General features: G+C 47.5%; 1 protein-coding gene across 2 annotated transcripts in view; it reads right to left on the bottom strand.

Moving 5' to 3' along the window:
- LOC143373667 (spondin-1) overlaps positions 1-23,735 on the bottom strand; it is a 91,701-nt gene that overhangs the window by 67,310 nt on the left and 656 nt on the right. Inside the window, exons 1-2 of one of the 2 annotated variants that reach the window (XM_076821124.1) lie at positions 10,260-10,750; positions 5,386-5,620 (exon numbers count right to left, since the gene is read on the bottom strand). In XM_076821124.1, the coding sequence (XP_076677239.1) occupies positions 5,386-5,620 (235 nt within the window). In that variant the 5' untranslated portion in view covers positions 10,260-10,750. Of the gene's footprint in view, positions 1-5,385; positions 5,621-10,259; positions 10,751-23,735 lie in introns of those variants that run through there. The other variant, XM_076821123.1, reaches the window with a different exon arrangement.

Below are 23,735 nucleotides of genomic sequence, written 5' to 3'. Positions count from 1 at the left end.
AACCGTGTCCAATCGCGTCGATACGGCCGGATCAAACCAATTGCTCAACGACCAACTACTGATTCCAGAAAAACTTGGCCAAACCTTTAGTGCGTATACACACCTACTTATAACTAGACGGGATAAACCTTCCACCGCCCCGACACACAGCAGGGAACTTTAACGCAATAATTATAATAGCTGAGGCGGAAGATATTTGAATAATTTGTCAGGAAATTGGCGCTTCACACCGGTTCCTTCTCTACCTTTTACCTCGGAGAACAAGCAAACGGATACAGAGATTCGGTACAGTCTCGAGGCATCTCCCGACTCTCTTTCTATCAGACACTCCCTGCCCCATGCTCATTCGCGGACAATTAAATGCATGCCAAAATATGCGCGTAGAAGCAGGAGCGCGAGAGGTAGATGTATGAGGAGAGAAGGAGAAAGCGAGCGGAACAAACCAACAAACCGCATGCAAACGTAGACAGCGGCGACAAAAAAAAAAGCAATAAGGGCTGAAAGCTGAGGCGGGGTAAATAAATTGGACGGAAAAGGAAAGGGAGGAGCGCGTGCAAAGAAAGAGAACAAACAAGGTGGAGAAAGGACGAGGCAGGGGAACGAAAAAAGGGATGACAAGAGATGAGTGGAGAAGAAATGGGGGTGGAGGGACCACGACAATGCGTAGTCGAAGCGGTAAGCTCGAGGGCTCGCGTTTATTAAATCAACAAAGGCCCCATGGAGGGATGGTTTTCAGACGCGAGCGGTACATCTGCTAAAGAAAGCTTTCCATCGTATACATCCTCCTGTGCTCTCTGCGTTCTTCTCGCTTCCTCTCGCTTTCCCTCTCTGCCGCCCTCGCCACTTGTTTATCCGCCCTCCCCTGCCCACCCCCAGCTAACCCCTTTTCTCGCTTACCCTTTGCGGCTTGTCGCTTGTCCCTGTTCGTGCTCGCGATAACGACAACAGCCAACCAACTCCGTATTCGCTGGGAAACCAGGGGCCAGTTTTCCTCCGCGGGATATCGCTCGTAAAATACGACTCTATCGTCCGCGGAACAGATTTCACTCGATTCCCTAAGAATGAAAGCTACGATCTGTGAATCCCGATCTGTATCGCCGCTCGCCGCCGAGCACCGTGCCGCAGCAAATTATTCACAACCCCGTCGATACGTAGCAGGAAGCAGCGGATGTGTTTACACCGCGGCATCAAAGCGAATCGATAGTTGGAGCTCCGTTGCTTACCGGTGGCGCGCAAACAAATTTCAATTGCAATCTTAGCCGACTTTCTGAGAACGCCACGATCGCCCCTATCCCAGTGCGAGGCTCTTCGAATCAACGCGACATTTCTGCTTATTATTTCTCCATGTAGAACTGGTGCGGAGAGATGGCCTGAAAAGATGAATCGGCCAGAAAGCGGGCCGATCGCGAGACAAGTAGGGCGCGATGCATCTGACGTTCGCCGACATTTCCAGATGGGAGTCTTGTTATCGACATAGGTACCCGCCAAATCTTCTGCGATTATTCAGAATCCCCCGGGAAGCAGGTCGGTCGGGATGGAAAAAATGTAAGATATCGGGAAGATCTGGACGACGTTTTCTCGTAAAAGGAGAAACAGATGTCGAGGACAAGTGCCTACGTAGTGCAGGTTGTTGCGAAACAGCGAGATGCTGTGTAAAGATGAATCTCTTTGAGAAGAACCGACGAGGGCAACACGCCACGGTTATGCTAATTGAATTAAACTGTAATTTAATTACGTAATTTACTTACATTGTATTTCAATTAGATACTAATTCAATTACGTTGTAACTCAATTACATAATTCAAACTTTTCAATTAATTCAATTCCTAATTACCGTAATTGTGCGTGTAATTGAATTACAATGTAATTGAAATACATTGTAATTAAATTACAGCTCAAAACCCTGAAGAAGTGAAAAAAAAGTGGAAAAAATGTAACGAAGGGGTTTGTTTCTCTTTTTATATTATAAATTTACGAATAATACCACATTCAGCACTCGTAATAATTTTTTTCTGTTCGAAACCTTTACCTACATATTTCTTTCCCACCTCTTATTACCTCTCAAATTGGTTACCCTTTAATTCGTAATTATAATTCAATTACATTGTTCTGTGCAATTACAATTGCAAATGCATTGCAATTACGAATTGCGATATATTTTAATTGAATGCGAGATCTGAATCACGAATTACAATGTAATTGAATTATATTGTAATTATAATTCATGGAGTAATTCAATTGTAATTCCGCACAACTCTGCAACGCGCTTCGTATTCCGGCCGCTATTCATACTACCTACGTCCACATACATACATACTTGCAACTTCAATTCCAAGGACCTTTTGCGTCTCGTTTTAATTAACCACCAGGCCTAATAAACGTATTCATGGTCGGTAGAGTTGAAGGAGCACCGGAGCACCGAGCACCGTGACGTTTTATCCACGAGTCGCGGCACGTACGGAAAATGTACCAAAGTAAAGACGCGCGAGGACCGAAAAGAACGAGCAACGAAGATTACACGGAGACACGAGAGCAGCTGCAATCGCAATCGCAATCGCGTCCCTTTTCATTTCTATCTACGTCCTGCCACAGAGATGAACTTTAGAGAAACACACGCGTGGAATAGCTTTTCGCTTCGTTGCATGCGCAATATTTTGCTCAGCCAGGGATTCGAGGAGACAAAATATAACTACCGTAATGCACTGCAGCCGCTGCTTCCCTAACCATTTAACGATCAATCCAACCACCACCGACCACTTCCGCTAACCATTGGTGGATCTAAGTTGTCGCGGAACAGCCCGACGTCTGAGCAAGCAGGAAATAGGATATGGAATTTCATCAACTAAATATTGCCTCGAGTTCTTTTTCCACCCACGTCACTTGTCGTATGTTTAGTGCTTCCGGTTCTCGGCAACACGCTCTCGGCTTGGTAAGCTCGTCGAGGCCAGACCACAAACGGCTGTCACTACTGCGCCTCGACTCATCGCGTCGCGTCGCCGCGCGCCACCCAAGTTAGGCGACCAGTAGAATCAGACGATACTTGATCAGCCGTCCGACGGACGACCTAACGCGACTACTCCACTACGCAACCTATCTCAATCAGATATTCGCAGGACAGAGCGAGATGATATTGAGGCGAGAGAACGCGAATACATCAGCGCTGCGGCGAGTGCATTATTTTTTCCCGATTCTGTTGCTTTTCACTGTGGATTCGAGCGCAGCTGGTACACGAGAAAGGAAAGAGAAACGGGAGCAAAGCGGGAAGGCTCGACTCTCTCGGTTCAAGCTAAAAATACCTCTCCTCTTTACCTACGCCCTCTCTTTCTCTCTCTCTCTCTCTCTCTCTCTCACACACACACACATACTCGCACCCTCACTTACATCTCCGTTTCTCTCGCTCGCCACTCGACTCTTCCCTATTTCCTCGTATCTCTGTCCTTTTGCTTCTCTCCGCTCCAAACCATCGTTCTACGGCTATAAATAAATAAGAAAAAAAAAGTAACGAGAACACCGAGCAGGCTGCGGGTGTCTCGGGAGAAGAATAATTAGAAACGGCCCTTGGATCGTCCGCAAGAGGAGAAAACCCTGCGATGGAAAGCGTGCTTCTCGCCAGTTTATTTTTTTTATTTGCCCTCGCGTTTGGTTTCTCGCGCGGTCAACAATTTCATCGACGCACGTGCCCCTTGGGGGCCAGCGAAAATTTCAATCATTTTCGTAAAGACCCGAGACATACTTACGCCGCTAAAATTAGACACGGCGCAGCGCGGCGCGCTTAATTCCAATTCCAGGGAAAAATAGGTCACGAAGCGCTCCTCTAATCTCAAGGGTGCTAGCGCCCAGCATCCCTTACGACGGACTCAACGAAATAAACGCTACCTGTGGCAACAATGTTTTATTAACCCTCGCGCATCGTTCGCGATCTGTATTTCTGGCGCCGCCCGCGCTCTCTCGCCCGCTCCAATTCCCCGAGCCAGCGACCAAACGGAACCACCTCCGCTAATACAAACGACACCGTCTTCTATCTCGCGGCACAATATCGAGAGAAATACGGAAATAGTCTACTTGACTTCCGATGCGTCCGCTTCAATCCCGCCGGCATTGCAGCTAGAAGCTCTAACGCTCTCGTCTCGTGCTGATAACAGCACGGAGAACGCCCGGCTCGTGCACAACCGAATCGCCGAGGAACGCGAGCCAACAAATAAAAATACGAAACAAAGCACAAAGAGAATGAAAGGGAGATACCTAACAAGGGAAGAATCGATCGAGTAACAATCGAATTAACCCTGCCAGGACAGAGATTGCAGGAGAAACACAATGCGAACATGTTGTAGCCGATTTTACCGATTTCTCGAGAGCCAGAGTACAGAGAGGCGAAGGAATGGAAAAAGCAGGCAAACAGTCGCTTTTTAATAACTGTCCCCTTTTTTTATGATGAAAATTGCTAAACGTAGAAGATGGACAGAAGGAGTTGGAGGAAACAAATGTTTGACAAAGCAACGTTTGGCTAATTCCACGAATCGAGGGAGAAAATGGACGTTGAGGAAGACTTGATTCGCGGGCGCGCTGGAGGAATCCTCCAAGTCCGGATGGCGAGGTCGCACACGCTAACGATTCACAAATTCTCCCCCGTAGAGCGTAAAACAAAATGCCGCCGACGCCGACGCCGACGCTGGAAATGCCGCGCATTCGCATTCCCTGCATATCCTCCTTTCCCTCTTTTCTGTTTTCTTCTCCCCCGTACACCCTCCGCCACCGTTTCACCATCGTCCCATTCCACCCCATCGACTCGGCAACCTTCCCTCCATTTTCCACGGGATCCGAGAATGCGAGGTCGGCCTTTAAACCGAAATTGAATTTCGGCAAACGCGTGCCGTTCTAATTCGAATTTGACATTTCTGCCGCGCCATTCGTGCCCGAGGAAAGCCGCGCCAGCGTCGGAGGAGGGCAAAGCTAACCACCACCAGGCCGGGCTGATTTATTCGACTTTCGATTCTCTCTATCGACGCTGCTACCGGGGCGTCATCGCATCGGTAGAAAATGCGAAGCTGCGGAGAGTTACGAGGCGCCAGAGAAATTTATAGACGATAAGGGACCCGTGACACCTGTTCCCGCCTGCGCTACGATTACCATCCGAAATATTTCTCTTGTTTATGGACATGCGTCGCGACAGAGCAGCGGTTCGCGTAAACGGGAGTACGGAGGAATGGCAGAATTTCTTCTTCGATACCACGTAGGTACCGTCGCGATCGAAATCACATCGTCGAATCTTACGACTCGCAGCCACGCATTACAGATTCATTGCGCTCCCCCGAGCTTGGCCGAAATATCCCTCCCAGCTGCGATCAATTCGGCGGCGATTTGAACGGAAGATGTTTGAAGACTCACCGATCAGCTTGCCGAACTGCGCTGGAGGCTTCCACTCAGGATAATGCCGTGGAAATCGCGCCCTCGACCAGTAAGTCCTTAGAATCACCTTATACAGGGCTAGCTTATCCTGTTTCTCCTCTTTCTCCAGTCTGTCCTGGGCGAACGATCCGCACTGGGCGACCACCAATATCAGTCGTGTCCCTAGCAGTGCCAAGAGCAACGTGGAAGACTGCAACCACTTTCCGGCAAACATCTGAAAAATACGTTCGCAGGTGCGTTTAACAGCTACCAAAACGATCGGTCGTAATCACAGTTTTTTTCAGAAATATCCATTAACGAGGCAGTAAAGATGTTGACGCGGGAGTGTCGGGGCGCATTGTACGAAAGCGCGTGCATAGGGAGGTGCAGTATGCGATCCTGTCGTCCCCCATGCATCGCCGCGTTCTGTTTACATATGCAGATTTACCAGTGTACTGAAAATTCAAATCGCATTCGAATCACTTCCGATCGGTCGACACTGCTGCCGCGCCACGCGCCACTCGTACAAATATCACGGTGATCTTGCCTGCGCCTGATTTTCCGCCGCGTCGCGCATTCGTGTTACGTTTCACCGTCAATTCCACCACTTTCAACTTGATCGATTCGCCTAGATGATCTAAATCATTCTCCTCCACCCTCCCAAACGATAACGAGGGTTTATTTCCAGTTGCGGGTATAAAAGGAGTGTCTTTTCCCCGGCCGCGGAAAGCTAATTCCGCGGTTAATCGGGCAAATGGACGAAAAAGCTCGTGTGCACGCGATACACCGCGCAATTATCTGACGGGGGGAATTCTTCTTGGTCCCACCGCCGCGCCGCAAAGTTCAGAATTTTCTAGAAAGCAACAAGTTGTCGCGAACGCGATTATTTGTTGGCACGTAAATAATGAAAAGCAACGAGCCAGTCCTACCCTGTCCCTCCCTTTCACTCCTTCTCGCGAATCCATGCAACCACACACGCACACGCGAGCGAGCCAGCGCATGCAGCATTGCAAGCATACACAGCAGATTGGTAGAGACTATACAGTTTACACGAATTTAAACGGTAGTTCAGTGTCCAGGTTGCGCACGCGGTTCTACATGCTTGTGGATTTCCGAACCCACCGCAATCTCTCCCTTAGAAGAATAAATCGAAAAGCTCTGCCAAACACTGTCAATCGGTCAACGAAACGCACATTTCTGCATTTACTCGCAATGAGACAACAGTATCGGTGTCCCTTTCGCAGGAGGGGAGAGTAGGGTAAAGCGGAACACCAATGTTTCTCTTAGATAACAGATCCGAATGATTTGGTATCACGTGACATGGGACCAAACGGTCCTCGCAACATTTCGTGACAGACCATAGACCCGTGCACTCGTTATTTTTCGGTTAAGAGTGTTGGAAAAAATTCCGGTATCGAAGTTTCGATATTGTGTTGTAGTTTCGACCACTTTTCGCCACTTGGATTTCGAAAATTTATAACGCTAAGAACGTCGTTGGATTCTGTAGACCTTACGCTACATTTTGGTGTTTTACCCAGGTCTTTACCTCACGCTGAAGTGTAAATATTAAATATTTACTAAATTACCGAATGTGGAACAAAGCGGAACACCTATTTAAAACACTTCCACCAATCTATTTGCCTTGAAACTTTGCAGACGTGCGTAATCATGATGACAATACAAAATTATGAAAAAAACCGAAAGGGTGAAAAAATTGCGCGGCATCAATAAATATAACCCATAACCATAAATCCAAACGACTTGAAATCAGCCTATAACCACAAATCAAATCAATTCAATAAACATGAAATCGGCATATAACCACAAATCAAAACTTGGACACTAAACAGTAGATAATAAAAAAATATACAAAAAAAAATTTAAGTTAAACGATTTTATTTAAAATGCACTAAAAAATTCTCCATGCACGTATTGATGTTTATTATTCATGTAAAAATTTATGTGTATTTGATTATTTTCAGTAATTTTTAAGTTACCTGGTAAAATATTTTGTCTTATGTATATAATATATATTTTTGTTATATTCTATCTGTAATGGTTATACCTAAAACATAATTTTATAGTTTTTTTACATAAATGAATACTTTTTAAATCATAAAAATAAAGATTTTGTAGGTTTACATGATCTTCAAATGGATGTTCCGCTTTATCCTACGTAAATCTCATTTTCCTTTTTTGCCAAATATTTTTCTTAACAAAATCATTGATTTTCTTATAGTCTCAGGTCCACTTAAGACTCCTGTTGAAGTCCCGTGTCTTTTTTCCTTCCGATTTTATGTTATCACCCTCCAAAGTTAAGCGTTCCATTTAACCCTACTCTCCCCTATATATGTGTGCGTGTATGTGCACCCCCTAAGGTTTCGTCCAAAATTAGTTTAATTATTCGAGCCTGTCGTCGATACTCAAGACAAAATTGGCCCGATACAGTTCCCATAGAACGGTGCAGAGGAAGGCGTGCATAGAACGGAGATAAGTCTTCGAGGGAGAAACATTTCAATGGATTTTCCCAAGTTTTCGCTACGATTTTACGGAAGCTACGAAAGCTGGCGATACTTGCTCGGGTTGACGGCAGTCGCTCGAGCTTTAAATAACCTTTGAATAAAAAGGCCGAAAAAGTTTTTCGGTTAGGCCAGGATCTACAACGAAGGGAGCATAATCAAGCAGCCCCAGTCTCAGCCCTAGAACCGGGCCCCCTGCAGTCGGGGTAATAATAAAGCGAGACGCTGGTGAAAAGGTGCGCGCGGAAGCGAGAGGGTGAGAGGTGAAAGGTGAGAGGAATAGCCGGAAGAGACCAACGCTTTCGTCTCTCTGGATATTCAATTTCAATCGGATTTCTTGAGAGCTTCATCCTAAGAATCCGTTACAAAAGTTCAATCGCGACCCAGACCGATTTCCAGCGATTTCCACCAAGGGCCAGAATCCAGATACGGCAGGGACAGGGGCGATGGGGTGTTTTAAAGGTATACGAGGGGCCAAAAGTTCCTTCTTTGCCAGTAGTTAACTTTGCTGGAAACCCTAACTCAGACATCCCTGTTGGTCCTCCTATTCTTCCACTCGCTGTTTGCTGTTTGCCCAAGAACGCTTGTTTCCGCCAATGTTCGTCGTGTTATCGCGGTAAACTCTGTGTTCCCACGAAACTGTGCTAGTCTAGTCCTACTCTAATACAAGGAATCAAAGAACGAGTGAGTCAGACCTCGCAACTTTCAGCGCTCTATTTTAGAAGCAGCCGCTTCCATTAATAGAGATATCTACGAATTTTCAAGCACTCCAATTCTTTCCACCGCAAGAATATATGAAAGTAAATGCCTTTACACAAGCCCGCGCCTACCCAAAAACGAGTTAACGACTACAACAATTAATGCATACACTATCGATAATTAAAGAAGAAAATCGTAGCGAGAATCGTGACGGTAATTCCGACTAGATAATAACTGGATTGTTAATAACAATAGGTATTAACAGAAAAATTCGATCGGGGCTTGGCAACTAGTTGGAACTAAAGGTGAAAGGGAACTGGGACCAACATTAATAGGGAAGAAATAAAGCAGAGATCAGTCGAGCGGTCGTGCGTCCAATTAATGCAGCTTTTCAGCATCGATGAAAATTGGGGCAATTACATCTTCGCGTGAACGGGCTTGCATAGAAAAGGTGAAAAGGGAGGTTTATTATTCGAATGTTAACCAGGGCATTAACGAAAAACGGGGAAGACACATTCAAAGTTGACGTTGACACCAAGATCGCAGTGGTTAACAGTTGATTTTTCGCGCGACTGTGTTTATCTTCAGCAATTTTACAGTTCAATGGCTCGTATTCGCGGGGGATTATAAACGCGGTAAACTATCTAACTGTGCAGTCTATTGACAGTAGCGCGGAGGTAAACCGAAGCAATTGCACCGCAATTGTTTCAGGTTACAAACCCCCGGTAACAAATCCGCACGTCTAGCCCGCAATGCCGAGCATAACCACGCTCTTCCGTCGTTTCCTCGTATTTCAGCCAATAGTATTCATTTCAGTTATGCAATCGATCTTGCCCCGATCGTACCTTTTTATAACTCCACGAAAGTTATCAGGCGCAGCGCTAAAGAGAAAGGGGTTTAGTTTTCCTGTAAAGGCGCGCGCCTTCGAACACGATTACTTCTGAGCAATTAAACAATTGAAGAAGATTGCAAATTCCGAGTTCGATCGAGGAAAAGAATTGCGCGCGTCAACGCGGAACGCGCCGAGACGCCCCGCTCCCTCTTCGGGCCGTGCAAAGATTGAAAAATATTGCAACGCCATACACCGCGCCAACTCTCATTTTCACTACCACGTAGCCTCGATTCCACGGCTGACGCGTTTCCCTTTTTACTCTTACAGTTATTACACAAGCGAGCGAGACGAGCGAGCCCCAGTTACCCCGCGGAAAACATCCAGATCGTCTAAAATTCCGAGCAACACAAGTAACGATCGTGAGCTCACTCGTCGTCGTCTTCGAAGAAATACACACAGTATTAATAACCTGCGGGTTCAGCTGAGGTCGGCGCTCCCCTAAATCATCTATTGGCTTTGTTTACAAGCGAAAGCTGCCCTTACTCCGACTGTACACGTGTCTCAAGCCTATTCAAACGAAACCACCTAAAGCCCGAGCGATTAAACGTCACTTATTCCAAACCATTTGCCCCACCCTGTGGTTAAAAGGCCCGAATAAATATGGAAGAAATCCCGGCCGACAATTCCTACGCACGGAATCTAACATCAGTGGTATCCGCAGTCTCAGCGATTAGAAGTACATAGGTAAGTATTTTTGTTACGAGCTAGGAAATTCATCACTCACGCCCGGACGATAAATAATATTTTACGATAACTCGTCTCACCTTGCCCCGATGCCTGACGTTGCTTCTGCTAGTCGTCTTTCTGTTTCTGTCTCTCTCTCTCCCTCTCTCGCTCTCGCTCTCTCTCTCTCTGTCTTTTTCTGCTACTCTTCTTCTCCCCCTGACCCTGCTACTGTGCTTCGCAGAGAGGACACACTTCACATAACACTCACAAACGACGAAGAGGGCTCGCGAAGGGAGTGATTCTCGCAGGAAAACCGATTGATGGAAGGAGAGGGATGGACCGGGACGGGGACACGTAATGGCGCGATAGCGTTTCGCGGATGCGAGTCAAAGAGTTTCGGGCGCGCGCGAAATGGAAAGAGACACGAAATGGGGAGAGATGGCGCACGAAGAGACGGCACGCGAACGGATTTGGTCGCGAGCGAACGGAGAACCGAAAGAGGGAAGGAGGTTCTCACGTTTCACGGCGCGACGCGTTGCGTCCCGTCCGGAACACCAGTCACTGTCAACAAAAATACGCGATGCTTTCAGCTAGAGGGTTGCCGCGGAACTGCACGGCCGCGGTGCGTCGCTTACGTGGCCCGCCGCGCTCCCTACCCGATTCCCTTGCGTTCCAACCCTCCCATTGGCTGCCCCGTTCGCGCCGCCTCGCGCCATTAGCCGATTCAAACCGAATCTTCTGCTCCTCGATTCTCCGCCAATGTAACGTTGCTCGTTTTCAAATTACAATCGCGCTAACGATGTGCCACCTTATCCAAGTACTTAAATCAATTAGGTTAAAGACAATGCAATTCTCGAACGAACGGTACCTACGATATCCTTCAACGGACGCGCATTCTTCTTTCCCTCGCGTTTATGGGAAAATACGAAATCAAATTACCACTGTACTCGCGCGGCGGTTTGCAAATGTTTCATCGTGGCGTGACTAAACATTTGAAAGTTACTAGTCGCTCCTCTCTACCTTTGTGCTTAGTACCGCGATGCGTTCCCGCATTCGATACAAGCATCCCTGTCTAATATACGCACTCCTCGCCGCCACCTAACCCAGCCCCCAAATTTACATCAGACAGAATTAGATTTCCTTGTCCTCTCGGTCTCTGGACCATTTAATTAGAGTCATACCCTTCGCAACGCCGATTACGCAATGCCACTTGCAAAGAAGGAAGAAAGAGACCAGGGACGCTGGGTCGCAGGTAAGAGCCATCAATCGTTAATTATGTTCACCCGAAGATACGGCGTTAATTCGACGAGGCTTCGCGTTCGTTTCTCACGTTCGCCTCCAGCTGGGGAAAACGGCAGGATCGATGTTACGAGACGCGAGGCTGTTGCAAGGTAGTATGGTTGTTTAACGGAACACCGGCTTGCCTCGATCGTTTCGAGAGAGCCACTTTGCTGAAATTACCCGATCCGACATAGATGAGTGGCAAGAAGCAAAGAGAAACGAGGGCGAGGCGAGAACGACGTTGAGCACGTAATCTAGATTTGCGAGTGTTTCGTGATAGCAATCGACGATAAGGCATCCTAACGAGGATCCACGGAATATCCTCGGAGAATCAATTAACCGTTTCGTTGCCGCGCGTGCGATAATATCGGGGATTCGATGCGAAACTCGAGAACGGACGTCGAAACACTTGAGTGCCTTCAATTCCCAGACACAATAGGTGTATGCACGCGTTTCACGTTCGTTTTTCCTTCCCTCGTCTCGAACGTTCTCCAAGGAAAATGTAGATTACTCTGATCAGTCCGATCCCCGTTTACAGCCGAAGGAGGGAAAGAGAGAAGGTGAAAGTGGCTTAGGTTCAGCAGCGCCGTGACTTTGGACCCTGTGCGTGTGGACTTGCAGGTCAGTCTTTCTCTTTTTTTTAAGTAGAAATCGGCTACGAAACGTAGCGTAAGCGTCTCTTCCCGTTTCGTCTACGTTACCCGTCCGCGTCCGTTCGCTGGTCCTCTCATTTTTCATTCCTCGCTCGGAGAAAAGTGCACTTTAGCCGTGTCACCTGTAGACAAAGATACAAAGGAATATTCCGTGCATCTGCGAATATCACGTAGCTGGGCCACTGGAATATTTCATACGGTGCCACGAGTGCATGTCGGTGCTGTTAGATCCGTGTTTGTAGTCGGACCGAACGCAGGGGACCTTTTATCTGTCTAGGTGGGCTCACGTCGAGCTGCGAGCTGCTGGAATAAACGATGCAACGCGTATCGATGCGCTTACTGTTGAGCTCCAGAAATTTATCAAACGCTTCGCGCGAACCTAACGGATATCCCAAGTGGAGCCATTTAGTCGAGGATTGTTCCTCGCGCGAAATCATTAATTTTATCAAGAGTTAACTAATTATCGTAACATAAACTCGTTCGTGCGGCCGTAGGTACCGTCAGGATTAAATGGATTGATAGTCGATCGAGGGCGGTTTAACCTCTCCCAAAGAATTGTTTGCTCGAATGCAACGGCGCGCGTGAAATCGGTAGCAGCCGAAGAAGATAGCCGGTGAAGGATCATCGGGAGACAGATTATCGTAGCTCTGGGCTAAAGTTTATCACCTCGTCGAATGATGGGCACTCGATCGAATTTGGTAGGAATGATGGATCCCCGGCCGTGGACCACCGAATTCATCTCGAATCCTATCTCACGTCGCGCGATGAATTATCGATACACTCGAGACATTCTAGATCCTATCTCGCAACCCCTGTGATGGAGCTGACAGATGAGAATCGTCCTATCCTCCGAAGTCCAAACTTCCAGAGTCGGAAGTTTCAGAAGCAAAACGCTTTACTGTCTCCTACGAATCCCTCGCTGCTTGTTAAGCAGGACGCAACGTATCGTACGTGGCACTGATACCGAGCCGCAAATCGCCTCCCGCGGGAATATTCCACCGGGGAGTCGCGCGTTATAATCGAATGAGAAGCAAGTTTAGACAGAAATTGTTCGCAGAACGGAATTCGCAGACACTTTCAGGCCATCTGAAGATATATTCTCGCATGCTCACCTGCAGGAGGGCCAAAAACAATCGATACGATTTCGCGTAAAAGGGTAAAGCACGCGAGCGATTTCCGGCTGCTGTCGGCAACCGAGTTCCAGATCGCATCGGGTCGCGTCTCGCGTCTATGTCTATGCCATAGAGCCATAGACGATTGAGCCCGGCGATCGTGTTCTTTCTCGCAGCGAGATTGAATTCGTCGAGGTAAACTCCATCCACGCCATCTAACCTCGATCGAAAGGGTGCTAGCTTTCGTCCCTATCGCTCTTCCAATCTATCTTTCCTTTCCCGACCTGAGTCTCGTCAACTCTCTCGTCGCATACCTTCCGTCCTTTTTAATTCCCCTGTAATTTATCGTGGGCGGGCTACATACGAGTATACCTACTATTCAAATCATTTAACTGTTATGAGGATTAAAATACTCGGTGGAAATGTTTTGTTTTTTGGCTAGTAAATCCATGCGTTGCACGGAATGTGGATTTCCGGTGAAAAGATCTCTTTACGGAATTTCACCCTCTGCGCGACGTTCTCTCTTTCTAGAGAGCCCGGCCAAGGTGCCTTCTCTACATACCGAGTTTCTTTCACGAGTATTTCGAATGACTCGTTTCATCCATACGCCTCCACTTACGCCTGCGTTTCGCTTCGTTTTACGCGCTCCTTTCAACACACACTCGCCGTCCGCTCTATTTTATAAACGAAAGACAGCCAATTTTGAAGAAAAGCGAGGCTGCGGTTCTCTTCTAAAGTCCTCTGTCCAGCTAATATCCTGCCGAAAGATCGTCTGTGGGCTTCCTTTGACAAACTTGACGGACCTCTAACAGAATAATCTTCACCGACGTCCGCGGAGTAACTTCGCGTAATTCGAGAAAATATTCGCTTCGACTTAACGAAGGCTATTTGCACAGCACCTTGGAAACGTACCTGCCTATTTGCGTAACGAAGCTATCCAATCGATTCGAGGGGAACATTTAACATGGTAGTCCACTCCAGAGTAATTTAAAAATTGCTCGAAACCTGTCGTCTCTCGTCTCCCCTCGGTTCCTGCCAACTCATCTCCATGAAACGATGATTTTTCGAGAGGGAGCAGTGGCCACCCTTAATAAGGTCCACCGAGTGGGTTCAAGACGAACCGAATCAGCCCTGAAAGGACGAGAACGGTAACCACCCTTGAAGCTTGGTCAGGAAACCTTGGCCGAATCAAGAAAATTATAATCCTGGTAAGTAGTGGGAAGCCTCGCGAGTACTCGGGGAAGGAGAAGAAGAAGAAGAAAAAGAAAAAGGGGGAGCGGTCGAAGGGGAAAGATGCGCCCGACCGTGCACGTTTGTAAGCTTTCGATGATATTTTATGTTTCAATCATCTGCTCGCGAGGGCAGTTGCAGCGACAACTTCGGGGGAAGTCGTTATCGAAGCAGTTTTTCGATTCGACTTGGTGTCGTGCCGAAGAGATTAAACGAGAGACAGTTGGAGGACAGTGAGTCGAAACACGCGATTAAGCTAGGGAAGATAATTGAATCGCTTTCCAGGAGAGGAGAAGCCGAAAGGGTCGGGCCGGGCGGCGCGGTGTTTTTGACGAAACTCCCTCGTCCGCCCTGCTTCCGGAGGACGTTAAAGTGGATCGTAATTGAGAACGGTTTAGTAATTAAATTGAGATTATGAAGTTACCGTTTCTGACCTGAATAAAGTTGGCGGACGACACTGGTTGCCGTCGCCGCCGCGAGAATTCGTTTTCGCGGCAGCTGGAGATAAAAAAGTTCTTCTGCGACAAAAGTAAGGAACGGAAGGGGTCACACTTGGAATCGTGGACAGCTTAAATTAAAAGATCGTTCGATTCCTACGCGGTTAAATAGAGACGGTGAAATAGGCATAGGTGACACGTAGGTATCGCAAACACGCCGCGGTGATCGCGTCGATCAGCGTTGATTAAGGCGATAAGTATCTAATTAAAAACTGCTCGTTAGAATCAATTGCTTGCCGACCCTTGTACCTACATACTTGGTAGATAAAAGGGAAGCGAGGACGTTTGATAATTACGGAGTCTAGAAAAAAAGAAAATTGGCCGGTGTTTGGCGAAGAAGGAAGAGAAAGGTCTATAGATCCGAGTGGGTTTCTTGGCACTCGTTGGAGGGTAACTAACCGGTCGGTGGTGAAGGCTTGCATATTTTAGGATGTCATCAGACCCTGAGAAGCTGGCTCGAAGGGGATTCGCTTGGGAGCGCAGGGAGAAAGTCGCTCTGGTGGCTTGATTATAATATCTTTGGTACAACACGATGACGGAAGAATAGCAAGGGCGGCAAAGAAAACCAGCAGGAGGGCATTGATTTATCCAGCTGCAACAAAGGTGCTGGTAGCACCGAGCCACCAACTGACAAGTTAGCCGCTGAAATGAATTTATTATTTGCCTTAATTATTTATTGGCTGCGTCGAAGAGGTAAATCCGTTGCCATCGTGACGGAGGGAGGAAGAAAGACACGTTGGTCGCTCAACAGATGGGCGCAGGTAAAGACGCAGAGTCGAGCAGCGAATACATATGTATGCAGACGCATATTTGGAATAGCAGGAATGACGGTAGGTACCGCGTGTGACTGGAATGTCGCGGATGGAGCCGAGGGCACCAGAAATAAATAAAGACCGCGCGTGTTACAGAGGTAACAAGAGGAAGAGCCGTATGTTGCATGCGAATCAAAGAGTCGAAGGGAGAAACGAAGCCAAGCCCTGATGTTCCATTCACGTTCATGAATGCGAGAATATCAAGACGGGAAGGGATCTCGTTCGAGCGCAACGCGAAACAGGGGAAACCGAAATTGCGAGACGCAAAAGTATTCTCGAAACAGTTGCGCGTCGCCTTTTTTTCCGACGGCAAATTTTCAAGCACTTTTTCCATAGTTGGCAATTTCTTTGATGCACGTCTCCTTCGTCCCTGTTTGTCGTTCGCTTCTGTTTCTCCGAGCACTTTCCTCGGCCGCGGTCGAGTCTGCTTAAACATTAAACAGGAGAACCTGAACTTTTCTCGAGTAAAGTTTCGCGGTAAGAAGGGAGCAGGAGCTTGGAGGCTGAGAGGAAGGACAATCAAGGAGTAGCGAAGGAGCAGCGTGGAGCGTAGACAGACCTAACCCAGACCGTGTGTGGATCGAAACGGAGGAAAGTTCTCGTTCGGAAGGACGCGCTTAGAAACGCCATCGATCAGCGTTTCGAGCTCACCTCTGTTTACTCCTGCCGCCCCTCCCGGCTGCAATATAACGTTGCAAAACTTGGCCAGGAGAGCTCGCGATTTTTATCGTGATTTACTCGAACGAGGCGGAGCTCGAGCTGTATAGCTCTCCAAGAGTTTTCCGTTCGCTGTTCGCTCTTGGGCTCTGTGTCACTCGAGCTCTTTGAGGCTCAAGACGAAAAGCGACATCCGCGAAACGCGCGCTGACAGAGTACCCAGACTGATTTCAAGCGGTCCCCGTAATTAAAAGGTCGAGAGACACGCGATCCTTTTGTGGTGGCGCGCTGCATTTGCGGAAAAAAGAACAGGGTGGAAGAAAAGAGAGGACCGAATAGCGGCAGGAATTATCAGAGCAGAAAATTCCACGGGGAAGCGGCCGGTGAGTGTGGATTATGGGGAAGTTTGCAGCATTCCATGATTAACGGTTTCAGTATCGCGAGGCATCGTAAAGCGAGTATCGCAGACTGACGGTGGCATAATAAAGCACGCCGGGTCTCTACCTACACACTATCGGACGGTGACTAATTGCGCGCATCTCTCCAACGAACGAGCAATTCCTTCGCCTGACGCGACACCAACGAAAAGAAGAAGAGAGCGACGGAGCTGCAAAGTTGGTTAAATCGGGTGCTGGCAGGTAAATTTACGCGAATAGAGGGGCTGGCGAGGCGGTGAACGGGGCAAACGAGGCGAACGCATTTTCGGCGGGAATAAGCAGGACTTGACTGAGCGGCTGATTATCGTTGGTCTAGACCCTGCGGTCTAGAATTTTGACAGGTCCGGCTCGGAGAGGAGAGGAAAACTACCGCGCAAACTATGAATTTATGGTGCGGCTCCTCGTGGCCTGGTGGCTGACCATGCGCGGGTGTTTACTACTGAACGATGGAATTCCAGCAGGACAACCGCAAAGCGAAAAGAGAGCCGCCCCCGTACACCTTCTACGCTTCTCGAGGAAATCGATGGACGAAGCGGACGCTCACAATTACAGATGAGCCGTGTAGTAAGAGAGAAGGAAAATCCGGTTGATGTTCTCGCGTGCCGTTCGTAGGGTGGCCGAGCGATAGATTGACGAGAGGAGAGTGTGCGGTATCGTGCCAATTAGCAGGGGCCGGGGTACCACATTTATCCTCGTTACCAAGGATATTAAGTAATAAGAAAGAATAAAGATCCTGGCCGACGATATTGCCGGGGCAGGCGTGTACGTGACCCACGGTATCCAGTTGCCCGCTGGACTTGCTTTCGTCCATCTGATATACGGCAACGCGCTAAACGAGAAGTAATTGCCGGCGGAGGAAAAAACTGTCTCCTCGTGCCACCGCGACGCGAGCACCGTCGAAAATTCCGAACGTCGGGCAATCAAACCCCTCCCTTCCGAACCACAACTTTCGCCAAACGAATTTACTCCATGCCAGTGGTTAATATAAGCCTCGCGCAGTGCGCGCACGGGCACCGCAGAGGAGATAAAGGAATGCCAGAGGAGAGTAGCGGAGAAAAACAATCCCGTCGATGGACGCATTCGAAACGGTTACGAAAATTGAATCATAAATTCGAGTTGATTTGTCGGTGCCGTGGCAACGAGGGCGCGTTTGTAATGGGTGCGGAGCAGTGGCAAGCCGTTCGGGAAAAGAATAAAAGAGACGCGGGGGCAAAACAAGGCGACGGGGAACGAAGAGTCGAACGAATTTATTGAAAATTAAATCTTACCCCTTTCTCTCGCGTTCGACGACGCGACGCCGAAAATAAATCTCAAGCACGACACGTTTCAACCACCAGTCTATCAACGATATTTCCGATGATTGCTCTCGCCTGAATTACGTATGCTGCCGGCGAGAGTAGCAACATCCAGACATCGCTTCGACGGATACGTATTTTTAACGCTCATCGATTCTGTCGCCGCCTTTTGTCGCAACGGTCATTTCTCACGGTTCCGAATAATGGTGACGATTGCGATGTGGAAATATAAACATCCTTGGGGTGGATGATATCGGCATAGCAAGAAATGCGAGGAAACGAACAAGCACCGCACGCAGTCACGTTCGGGTTATCAATTAATTCGAGTTTCTCGCGTGTCCAGCCGATATATAGTAGAATTTGTTGCTGCCCAGCCGAGTTTGCTAATAATTAATTTGAGCGCGAGAAAGCCTCTAGAGGGGCCAGAGATTTCTCGTATTTTCTCATCGACGCCACGCGCAAACCCGGACTGGCCGATCGATTTGTATTAATCAATTCACACCGCTTTATCGGAGCTATCAATAATTCAAAGTTTCGCCTCCTCTCCGAGTTCTTTGAATCTTCAGACTCGATGAGTTTCCCGATTATTGGACTCCGATAAAGCGACCGATAAAGGTCCTGTATGGCTCCCTCGATAAAAGGAAATATTATTGCGCGAACGACACCCTACAAGACGTATGTTTCGCCACGTAGGTAATAACCTGCAGTCTTCACCCCCAATCTTTGATCCTCCTCGTCTCCTGCGAATCACGTTCCATCGCGATAAAATACGTCTATGCCTTATCGAGTGTACGTGTAGGTACACACCCTTACGATCCGGGACATAAATTTTTATCCGCCTGACTTAATGGACGGATGAAGGTGGCAAGTGCCTACGGAAACTTGCGCGTTTACATTGGATTTTCGTCGAGTGCGCGCGGCAAACACTGAGATGATCTACTTGTACCGACTTGTAGGCGAAATAAAACACAGCAATGCGAGTTTGATTAGACGATTGGATTTTCGCTAGTGGCAGCCATTACTAGCACAGCTAGGAAGGAGAAGAACTCGTGCTCCCGTTCTTCATAGCCCGCAATGCGCAAATCTTGACGAAATACACGCGCAAATGGCGAAACTTCCGAGACCGAAGCACACGTTTAAGACGCCTCACGCAACTACGAAATTACGGCTGTAATTAGCATCGAGACGTTCAAACGGCCGCCGCGGCCGCCAAGCTCCCTGGGAATACTGGAAAACTTCTCGAGTAATCCTCCAACGGCGATGTTTTTTAGGTTGATTAAAAAGCTACGCTTTTATTTCCAGGGAAATGCGCGTAATCTACATGGTTTCGCTTCGAAGCGATACATTATCGAGTATCCGAGAGTTGTGACATCAGACCTTGTTCCCGGAACGTAAATCATTCGCCGCGCTATATGTCCTACATACCTACTCGTTAAAAACGCATTAGATTTTACCTATGTATGTGAGACACGCCCGATCCCAACACCGTCGCGTCGTCTCATCTTACGACTGCAACCGATCTATCCTAACAGAATATGCATACATACATATAGCTAATGTAATTTCGAATAGTTATAGGTACAGAACCGATGAACCCGGTAAAGTTTAATTCCCGAACAGCAGAAAGCGTTGTCTAAACAACAAGTACCTTATTGACACCGATTTGTTCCGCTCGAGCAGCGATTGATCGTCACCGCGACTAGTGTTCCTTCCCGAGAATTCTTTCTCCAGAATTTCTCGAGAAATAAGAAATAAGCAATTATAAAATTTCTCGAGAAATACTGTTTTCTCTTACTAGTGAAGATTCGGCATTATTGACTGGTGAAGGTGCTCATTAATTCTAATTTAACAATTTAGAAAAATTGTATACCTACTGAATTAAGTAATGAGTTGCTTGTGGCTATTAAAGAAGAAATATCGAAAAGAACAGGCAAAGCTATTCTATCCCTTACCAACTTTTTGCAAACGTAATCCAGAATCTCTTTCAAAAAGATTCAAACGACGCATTTTTGTATTTAATATCCAAATATTATCAACATTATTCCTAAAATATTAATTTTGTAATATTTTTTATCAATTTCTCGAGAACTCTCAAGAAGTATGATCTTATTTCTGATTTCTCGAGAGGGAAAAAATCTGGAGAAATCAGGAACACTAACCGCGACCCCTCGTCGACTGTACATAGTTATGTATGCGTATCAGAGTGACCAATGATATGATTAAATTGGAAATCCATGTTGGGTCGGCGTGGGTAGACACTAGAAAGCTGAACTTTTAGGGTAACCGTAACGTTTGAGTGATTAGGCGACAACTCGAAGCGCACTGTGGCTTCCTCTTGGAAAATGGGATCGCTTTAAAACCAGCCACGTAACCTCTGTTTGTTGAAATTTTCGACGGGTATGGAAGTTTCGTCGCACGCTACTCGGTTTCCGCCCGGGTCGCCTCGCCTCGCTTCGCAATCGGCCCAATATTTCACGACACGGGCCGTTACACCGACGTATACTGGAATTACAAGTGTACAAGTGCACGAGTGTGCAATGCCCGTCGCGAAGAGGATGCACGTCGCGATGCTACGAATCATTCGGTGAACTCGAGCGTTCGCAATTTAATCGATCGTCAGGCCGTTAGTATCCTTGTTTCTCCCGCGAGTCGCGAATCAAACCAACAGCTAAGGAAGAAGCGTGCTGAATTCTCCACCCTGAGACATCCATCAGGCGTTGTAGCGAAATAAATTCTGATATGAATAATTATCGACAGTGACGGAACACCTGGACACGGCAAATATGATTCACGTCCCTGTTTACATTGCCAGTAATTTATTATCGGTGGAAAAGGCCGACTGTTCGTAATGGAACATGCGCCTACCTACGTGTGTTATTTATGACACCCGCGATGCCCTCCAAAAGTCCAAAACACGCGGCATGCATTCACTCGGGAAAGTTGCCGAAGGAACACGCTTCGTCTCGAGAATACAAGCAAACTTGCCGTAATGCGTCCGGAATACCATTAAAACTTAACCAGCTGATAATCCTCGCGCGAGGTAAAACCGCTAAATACCGTTTAAAAGAAAATTCTGCTGGCGAAACAGAAGACTGGGCTCGCTCGGTTTGTCACAATTCGACAAACATCTCCACTCGGGGAAACCGAAAAACTGCTGCTGTCCGAAGGAATATCTCCGCACTGGATTCCGATCGGGCGGAAGTGTCATTGGCGAGGACTCGATCGTCACGACTTAGCGAGCCTCTCCTCGGCGAGACCGCTGCGAACGGATGTGGACGGGGAAAAGAATGCCGAGGCGAGAGGACAGAAAGGCACCGACTCTAATTGATATAACCAGATAAGAGATCGGGGCTCGAGGAGAGACGAGAACGCGGTTAGAATTCGAAGGGCCCGAAGTCATCGGAACAGAGAGGGACAGGCCGAAATGGCAGATGGAAAGAGGAGAGCAGCAAACTCGCGGAATTCCCCCTTTGTCCGAGCCGAAATACCATCGGCAGTCGCAAAAGAAAAGACCGTCGGCCCGGCCGGGCCGGTCGGACGAGCCTAGACTATCAACCGGCGTTTTTTCCCCTTTTTCTTCCTCCTTTTTCCTTTTTCCTTCGCGTCTGACGGATTCATTATGTAATTCGCGTAATGGCCGACTACCACCCCGCCTCGAGCCTCTCTCCATTTCCCCCTGACCGACAAGACGTCTTGGAATTCAATTGTTTCAAAGTCGCGGAAACTCCAGGGCGAGGGAGTGGATGAGGGAAAGGGCGAAAGTGTCCCTTAATTTTCTATGTGTACGTGTTCCCTTCACCAACGATGCGACGCGACTGTTCGAACTGACGCCAAAGACCTCGGCTCGATCATGGGGGAGCAAGCGGAGAAAATAATAGTGGCTCTACGAGGTCGTAAAAATTCACCGTAGTTCATAAAAGTTCTCGACAGGGTAGGGCGGAGTTTTTCCTGCAGTAAAACATGCATTCGAAATTCTAGATAGGATACTTGTTGGTGAAATTCTTTGCGGATTAATATTTGCTGCGGCTGTGAGCGACGCTGCCATGGAAGAGGCGGAATCCATGGCGAGACGCGAAACAAGCAGAGGGTAGAACGGTACAAATATGAAATAACGAACGTGGTCGGAGACAAATGGAGTAGGGATCTACCCCAGGACTAACCCGAGAAACACGACACCCCCGTAGGAACTTTCGGTGTAGCTTGTTAAAAAAAAAAAAAGAAAAGAAAGACGGAAAGAAATGTATCCGCAGGTTCCACGGGAGGGTTGTCTTCTGGCACGGTACTCTGCCCGGAAATACGAGCGAGGGTACGCCTGGATATTGAACACGGGGAAAAACGGAGAAACGCAGACACAACCAACAGGGTAAACCGACCCCTGATTTTGATATTCTTTAAACTTGCCTCAGGCAGCTTTTCGGATTATTTATTAAAGTTGCAACCGAGTTTCCACCCGTCCGCGTCCTTTACCTTCTTCCTACCAGGCGGAAAATATTATCCTAGTCCAAGTTCAGACACCAGGCATGTAAAATTAAAGGGACGCGTCACGTGTGTCCGGGGTATCTATACATATGCATGTAGTACATACTCGCATGAGTCGAGGCTGTAACAGTTACAGCCCCGAATCTATTATTCTTTCTGCTACTTTAGCCGTCGGGAGTTAGTGATCCTCTAGGGAGTGATCGGTATAACAGCAGCCATTTTGGAGCGAAACCCGAAATAACATAACCTAAACGTTTATCTATCTCTTTCTATCAATATTTCTCTCTCTCTCTTTCTATCAGTATTTTTGCCTCCTTCTATCAGTATTTCTGTCTCTTCCTTTTTTACAGTTTCTTTCTCTGTCTACTTCCGCTTTTGCTCCAAATCGCGGCAACCAATCAGCGACGATACACGATGTTCCGATCACTGCCTAAAGGATCACTATGGGGAATAATATAACAGTCGCGGCTTAAACCTTAAACAAAGGATCGAAGCAATCGCACTTGCCGCATTTAATATTATGGCTGATATATGGATTAACGCCGGTGAAACGGATTAAACAAGCTCATTCGCGTTCCAGTCGGACGCAAACCACTTACCTATGTATGTACAATTAACTCAGCTTTTTGGTCAGCTCTAGCGGCAAGGCTGAAAGCACGTACGGTCCGCAAATAATGAGCATCGTTTCAAATAAAATCACCGCCAGCTACTCCGTAAACTTTTCCCCATCAAACAAATTGAGAAAGATGGTGGAATCTCTGGACGAGGCGAGGCGAGACGAGACGAGAACAGATACTAAAGGAGAAAACTATGGATGACCTGAAACAGACGAAATCGTGGAAAGGTCAAGCCACGGATGTCTGGAGGGAATGGAACGAGATCAGCAAATTAATGTGGGAAATAGCCACGAAAGACGGTATTTTGTTTTGTCTTTGATGCACCGCTTCCAACTTCTAACCTCCACCTCCTGTATGACCCGGGGCCCCGGGCTGACTGCCAGCTTGGAATTCTTATATCCCGGTATCTCGATAGCCGAATATGCTTCGTAGATCATCGATCTTCCACGAAACCAGCATCATGGCTACTTTGGTTTCGTCAGAATTTTATTATACTCTATCTGT

The sequence above is a fragment of the Andrena cerasifolii genome, chromosome 10, assembly GCF_050908995.1.
Source record: "Andrena cerasifolii isolate SP2316 chromosome 10, iyAndCera1_principal, whole genome shotgun sequence".
Lineage (NCBI taxonomy): Eukaryota > Metazoa > Arthropoda > Insecta > Hymenoptera > Andrenidae > Andrena > Andrena cerasifolii.
The sequence above is the reverse complement of the archived record's forward strand: the minus strand, read 5'-3'. Positions and strand labels throughout refer to the sequence as shown.